The sequence below is a fragment of the Arachis hypogaea genome, chromosome 9 (genome assembly GCF_003086295.3).
Source record: "Arachis hypogaea cultivar Tifrunner chromosome 9, arahy.Tifrunner.gnm2.J5K5, whole genome shotgun sequence".
Taxonomy (NCBI): domain Eukaryota; kingdom Viridiplantae; phylum Streptophyta; class Magnoliopsida; order Fabales; family Fabaceae; genus Arachis; species Arachis hypogaea.
The window spans coordinates 12,362,035-12,369,889 of NC_092044.1; the positions used below are offsets into that span (position 1 = coordinate 12,362,035).

General features: G+C 33.1%; 1 protein-coding gene across 1 annotated transcript; it reads right to left on the minus strand.

Annotated features, from left to right (window-relative positions):
* On the minus strand, positions 1-1,711 carry LOC112710414 (uncharacterized). Its single transcript, XM_025762613.2, has one exon. It carries the CDS (start codon positions 1,063-1,065, stop codon positions 553-555), a length of 513 nt encoding a protein of 170 aa, XP_025618398.1. The 5' UTR covers positions 1,066-1,711; the 3' UTR covers positions 1-552.
* Between the last annotated feature and the right edge of the window lie 6,144 nt (positions 1,712-7,855).

Consider the following 7,855-nt stretch of genomic DNA (forward strand, 5'->3'; position numbering starts at 1 on the left):
TTTGAAGCTACAACAGGATTACTGATTATCACAGCATTCATAACATCAAATCAAACACTTCAAACCACGAGCTACAAAGGACAAACTTGACATCAAAACTGAGAGAAACAAAGAATATCAAAGCTTTGTCATTGTTAATCCTTCAAAGGTTCCTAACACTATTGTACATTGAGCATGTTAGAGAAAATATTTAAAAAAAAAAGAAACTACATAGTAAAAAGGAGTGAAACTTTAAAACATAAAAAAAAGGAAGCCCCATCAAACTAACATTACCACTATACAGAGTAACACCTAGGGGCCGCCAATGAGAGAATCATCAATGCACAAATTTTTTCCATTTTTTTTAAATCTTCCCAAATATCATTCCTCAGATTCATACTTTGAATTCAAGCCACCCATGCTTTTTTCTTTTTCCAAAATCTAATGCACTTGCTAATCTCAGTCCCAACCCCAAATTTATAATGCAGCCACTAAAGAATTTAAAGCCTCAAAACCCACCAAATTAAAACGAATCGATGATTGATGATATGGAAAAAACAAAATCTTTTTGTTTCAAGAATAATTCTCATATCTGTCATTGCCCTTAAGAAGCTGGTTTCTCTGGAACACCAAGAAACTAACCATGGCAATCTGCATAACCGCCACAATTCCTACAAACAAGAGCCCAACTTTCTTCCCTGTGTTCATTCCGCTTTGCTGTCCAGACGGAGGCGGCGGAGGGATCCAGTAGCGGTGATAATCGCGCGGCGGAGATCCCAGCTCGCTCGCTTGCGCATCGGACGGTGTTGGCGGCGATTCGGGGGGCGGAGGAGGGGACCTATGGGCCGAATGACGTGGCGGCGGTGAACGACGGTGGCGAGGTGGCGGAGGTGGGGGTGGCGATTCGGGAGGCGGAGGCGGTGGTGGTGGAGGTGGAGGTGGTGGTGGTGGTGGTGGTGGCGGTGGCGCCGGAGATGCTAATCTATCAATGTGCACAACTGTTATCTCTGATTGAACAAGAAAGGCATAGAAAGAAAGTGTAACAGCAAAGATCAAAAAACCCAAGGTTGAAAACGTCGAATCCATGGAACAAAGATCAAAGGGTTCTTCAAATTTTCGATTAGGGTTTCTTCCAGTTCCAAAGAGGGTTTTTTCCGCATCTAACCCTCTTTTTTTATTTGTATCTCTTCCTTTCCCTTTGAATCTGCGACCGCCTAATCGAATTGGGTCGGTCTCAAAATCGTTCCTTTCTTTGTTGTTCAGCTTGGCATGAAGTTGGTAACCCCATATCTAGGGTTTTCGATGTTTGTTGAGCCGCCCCCAAGAAAGAAATTATTAAAACGAATAAATGTGGGTCCTTTTTTGGAGTAACTGGTGTGGAGGAATGTGAGGAAAGGAATCAATAATAGATTTTGGACCCCTTTGGATTGAGAAATCCGTTTGGGTTCTCTCTCTTTCGCACCTTCTAAGAAAATGGGGAGGAAGAAATTGCAGATGCAGAGAGAGAGAGAGAGAGAGAGAGAGAGAGAGAGAGTAACGCGGGTCTCAACGGTTGGCCTAATTTGGAGTAGTGATGAGGTTGGAAGATGGAATCTTCGGACCTGTCATGAGTCACAAAGACGCGCAGCGGTGTCAAGAGAGAGAAACAGACATGGAGGGAGAGATTTGGGACGTGGCAAAAATGGTGGGCCATTCGAATGGGTGACGGTCTGAGAGACTTGTTTGATTGTGTGGGACAGAATTTGGTGTTGTGCTCACTTGCTCGTATGGCTGATGGATTTTTTTTTAAATAAAAAATAAATAAATATTTTTTTAAACAAGATTTTTTAATTTAAATTTTTTGAATACAATTTTTTTTTTACATTTAGGCAACTTCACCACATCTCCAACAAATTTTAGATTGAGTTTTCAAAATAAAAGCATGACTGCAAAAGAACAGAACTCAGAATCACAATTTCATTCTCCACTTTTATTCTCATTCTTGACATTTTTTTTCTACAATATCAATAAATTTATTGCTATCCATTCATTATGATGGTAAAATAGTGTATGATGAATAAGGTTCTATCGTTTTTAGTTCTGGGCAACCGATAATTACCTATATGACACCGGAAGTCAACAGTCTAACAGCGTTAAAAAATCTAATATTGCATTTCGTTGGGTAACAACAGACGAAAATGGTGAAAAAAATTTACTACAGATATCCGACCGAAGTAGATGACAGTTTGTTTTATAAAAGGTATATCACAGTTGTCTTAGCTCTGTTGTTAGTATATTTATTAGACCACAGTTGTGAGAAATATTTTTGTTATTTTGAATTAGGTATCGGTTATGTGACGACCAGGACGTACGTCTTATAAGGTCGTGGCACAACCGATGGACAAATGTTCATCTGTTGAAATTATTCGTGTTCCTCGTTGAGTTGGGTGGACGAGGATCATTCGCAGATACTGTCGATGATAGTCTGTCTGTTAGACGAAATATTAGAAGGACGATGGTCAATCTAAATATGCCACCTGAAGGTAGTCAAGAGGGGTCTAATGTTGAAGTTCGTAATGCTGACATGATGAAAGATGATGTTAAAAGTCATGAGGGTTCTGCTATCAGGGATCTGATGATGGATCAGTATAAAGTTAACCCCGATGACGGAGACAATGCTGATAATGAACCAACAGAAATTCCTGATAATGGTGACGAGGAAGAAGAGATGCACTACTACAATGACACACAAATCGTTTTGACACAACCTGCCATTTCTCGACCATATGACTGTTCAGGTCACTTCTCCAGGTTGAATCTCGATGCAGTGAGTTCGGATTGGTCATTTACCCAGGGAGGCCCCGAAGAGGATCTAAGCAATGAGTTCAAGGTTGGAGAACAATTTCAGAACAAGGAAGAAGTCATGTTGGCAGTTAAGAGGTACATCATCAGGAGGGGTACAGAGTATAAAATAGTAGAGAATGACCAATTGAGGTATAATGTACAGTGTATCCAGTTCGGGCCCCGTTGTTCTTGGAGCATACGCATATCATATTGCTGAAAGTAAGAAAAATGGGAGCTTAGGAGATACATTAGTCCTCATACTTGCAAGCAAATATCAATAGGACAAGACCATCGTAGGTTGGATTCAGACGTGATTGATCAACACATTTTTACAATGATCAAAGCAGATCCAACAATCAACATCAGGGTTCTACTAGAAGGTGTGGAGAATCACTTCAGTTATAAGGTGTCCTACAAAAATGTTTGGCTTTCAAAACAGAAAGTCATTGCTAGAATATATGGCGATATGGAGAAGTCATACAACGAGCTTCCTCGTTGGTTATTTGCTATGCAGATGTACTTGCCTACTAAGATTCATTTCATTGTGGTTATTCGCTATACAAAAACTGCTACAATCTATATGTGCAAACTGTTGATGGGTCTGTAGGTACTTGGGTGCAACTTGTGACACAGCCTTAGTCTGGTTCAACCGACACTGTCACATTTTATCTGATTTTTTGGACGTTTTCACCGTGTGTTGAGGGTTTCAAGCATTGCAAGCCACTTATTCCATCAATGGCACCCACTTATATGGTAAATACGGTGGGACGTTGCTGATGGCCATTGCTTAAGATGGTAATGCAAACATTTTGCATATTGCATTTGCCGTTGTTGAGGGTTAGACAAAGAAGACTTGGTCGTTCTTTCTTTCGTATTTGCGGCAGCATGTGACACCACAACCCGGCGTCTTAGTGATTTCAGATATACACGAATTAATTGATGGTGCGTTGAACACCGAGGAAAGTTTATGGAAACCACCTCATGCCTTCTAGGCATTTTGTATAAGACACATTGCTGTCAACTTCATGACTCACTTCAAAAATAAGGACTTAAAGAAGGTTCTGATTAATGCAGTGTATTCGAAGTTGCATTGTGAGTTCCTTATTATTTTGGCCTCCTGAGGGGCGAAAATGTAGCAATCACAAACTGGCTTGAAGAAATGCCTCAGTCATAGTGGGTGCAGTATGCGAATGAGGGTCGTCAATTTGGTCACATGACGACAAATATCTCTGAGTGCATTAACGTTGTCATGAATGGTTCTTATAATTTGCCAATCACAGCTCTTGTTAAGTCAAGTTATTTTTGTTTGTGTGAACTTTTTGCTAGAAAGGGTTCAGAGGTCCTTGTCCAACTTTAAGTCGGTGCTGAATTTTCATAGGTGTCGATGAAGGTCATAAAATTCAACTTAAAGCATGTCAACACTATGAATGTTTATCAGTTTGATCGGTCGAGAATGAACTTCATGGTTGAAGAGTTAGCGACAGTGCCTGGGTCCAGACAACAGAATTATCAGGTGCTACTTGATGAGGGTAAGTATGATTGTGGTATTTTCAGACTCTTCATCTTTCTTGCCGTCTCATCCTTGCAGCTTGCTCTTATGCAAGACTTGATTGGAAGCAATATGTACATCCTGTGTATTGCATGGAGTCGGTCTTTAATGTTTATGGATCAGAGTTTCGACCTATAGGTCACGATGATGATTGGTCATCCTATGATGGGCCCTGTATTCAGTCCAACCCTAGGATAATGAGAGTAAAGAGAGGTCGTTCCGTCAGCTCCAGGATTCGTAACAACATGGATGACTTTGAGCATAACGGGGAGAAGAGGTGCGGATTGTGTTGTCAAGTCGATCACACGCGTAGGACTTATACCGTTCTTGACGGTGGAGGGGCATCATCGAGTCGACGTTAGTTATCAGTGTTGTTTTAGGATACCTATATGATTGTAAGCAGTGGCGGACCCAGAAAATTTTAAGAGTGGGGGCAAAAATATATATACTAAAATAAATTTTGTTAAATATTATTAATTATATAGAGATATAAAAATTAAAGAGTTAGTAAACACTTTCATTCTTAAAATACTATTCATTATATATAATTTATAAAAAAATATTTTTTATTTCTAAAACTTGAACTTAAAATATTTTAATTAAATTAAGATACCTTATTATCTTAACTAATTTTTTATACACATTTAATAATAAAAGAGTGAATTAATTGGTACATTAGCACCTGATGCTACATTAATATTTATAATTTGAAATTAGAATTATATATAAATACTAAAAAAATTAAATTTATATACGAAAAGTATGTTTATATAAAACACCAGAAACATAATTCACAATTTTTTCTTTCTTTCTTTTTAAAATAATTAAAGTTGTTATATATTTTTTAATTTAATTTTGATATAATGTTAGATGAAAGATTTTATGCATCTCTTTAATTATGTATTGTAATTAAAATATTTTTCTATTACTATTTCTAAAAGTAAAAAATATATTCTAAATTAGTAAATTAATCAATTTATTTTAAAATTTTATATTCAACATAGGTACATATAATAGAACAAAAGATAAAAAATAAGTAATAAAAATAAATAAATCGAAAATAAAATAAAATATATAAAGTCACAAAGAAAATAAAATATTAGATTAATACCTAAACTATAATTGTTTGAATTAAAATTTGCAATTAAAAAGATCAAAAAGAGAAACAATAAAATTAGAAAATACATAGAGTCATGGAGAGCTATATAAAAAAAAATAAAAAATTTAAAATTTATTTTTTGATGAAGAGAAGATGACCACTAGACAAAGAATAGAAAAAAAATTAAAAATATAAAAATAAAAAGAGGGTTTAAAGGAATAAAGGAGTGATTACACAATTAAATTTTATTAGGTTAAATAATAATCAAAATGATAGAGAAATAAAAAAGTGAATTTAAAACTTTAGCTAATTGAGTTTAATTTATTTATAATGGGGTCATTTAAAATTTAAAGTGAGGACATATTATATATAAATTTTATTTAAAAATATTAAAAACACCGTAAGGACAAGTATCCCCTCATCTTTGCTACTGAGTCTGTCCCTGATTGTAAATGTTTTTCCATGTAATTTACTTTGTTAAAAAAGTTGTTTATGAAACACTTGTTTGAACTTTAAAGTTAACACTGATATTAAACATAATAAACGTCAATGATTTTCATCACTTACTGTATATACATTACAAGTTCATAACAAAAGTGACCTTTTTTTTCTCACAAACTAACTATTTGTACATCACAAATTCATAACAACGATCATAATTGATCACAAAACCTACAACCACGTGGACCAGTTTACATGTGTGTGAGTTAACGTTTTATATCAGTAAATATCGTTAGTGACTAATGGATCAAATTCGAGAAAGATTATATTGTCTAATAAAAGTAAATAATAGGATTGTTTTGTGTATTCTAAAACATGGAGTCTAAAGTTAAATGAAGATTTAGTTTAAAATTTTAATATTTAGAGTATAGTGTTTATAGTTTAGGGTTTAAGATTTAGAATTTAGAATTCAACGAGTGCTGCACTCCTTAAAAATTATATGAAAAAAAAATTATTTAATAACACTTAACCATATCACTTAAAAAATATAGAGTAGTTCCTTTAATAAATGAAAAGCTAAATTTTGTTTAGTTAAAAACGAGAGCAACATTGTTACTTAATAAAGAATGTTTAAAGATGGGTCTTTATTTTTCTTATAAAATAACAACTTTTATTCATATACATTGCTAAACGACACTAATAAATTGTAAAAGGAATATTAGATCTACATCTAAATTAGAAGATAAATTTCATATATATTGAATTATAAGTTGAGATGAGGCATAATAGTTGATTACAAAAAATCCTAATAAGTTAAAACAAAGACAAAACTGATTCATTCTGTTTCTAAATCTATGCAACACACTAGGATGCCTTTTTCTCTTCTCGAAATGATGACTTCTCAGATTTACACATGGATATCAAACTTTTTTCAAATTGTCTTGTTGCCAAATCAAAATAGGTATTACAAAAATCATAATACCGTAAAAGAAAAACATAACACCATAAAAAGGATCTATTAAATCACAAAAAAATAAAAAAATACCAGAAGGTATTGATATTTAAATTTTGAAAGAAACCAAAAGAAAAATCAAGAAACAATAAATCAAAAATAAAACAGAAAAAGTGGGGAGAACAAAATATAGTAAGAAAAGGAGAGAAAAAAAAAAGAAGAAGTAGTGCCCTAGATTTAAGGTTTTGTTTGGATATAGAAAAGAAAATAGAAGGAAAAAAAATAAGAGGAAAAAGAATGAGAAGAGAAAAAATAGAATTATTTGTGTATTATTTGGATGAAGAGAAAATAGATGAAAAGAAAATAAAGAAAAAAAATTTATTTGAATAAAAAGAAAAGTGAAAAAAAAAATCATAATGGTACAAAATTAAATTAATACCTTTATAATAAAATAAAATATAAATATTTTTATTTATTTATGTTTTGTTATATTTTATAAATATTATAAAATATTATAATTTTATGTATTTAATTTAAATTATTTATTTGATACATATATCATGTTTAAATATAAATTTTTATTATAATAATATATTAAAACTATTAAAAGTAAGAGGATAAATTTAAAATTTTAATTATGCTTGTCCTTTTCCACCAATTTTCTTCCCAACATTGAGAAGAAAAGATTTACATGAGTCCTATATATTCTTTTTTGGTTTTCCACTCAATTTTTTTTTGTGGTTCAAACAATGAAAAATTGATTTTTTCATCCAATTTTTTTTTTATATTTTCTTTCTTTTCAAATTCTTCTAATCCAAACATAATGTAAAATAGAAATAGAAAATAGAAAAAAATTGATGAAAAAAAAAGAGAACGAGAGAGAGAGAAAATAGGGAGGGAGAGAGAAAGGAAAGACAAGAGGGTAGGAACTATTAGAAAGAAAAACAGAGAAAGATAAAGTTACTGTTATTAAGACTGGGCGACCAGTCGACGCTAATTATTTTTGATATGC

Excerpts from the sequence above, each read along its gene's own strand:
- LOC112710414 (XM_025762613.2), bottom strand. The coding sequence starts at position 1,065 with ATGGATTCGACGTTTTCAACCTTGGGTTTTTTGATCTTTGCTGTTACA.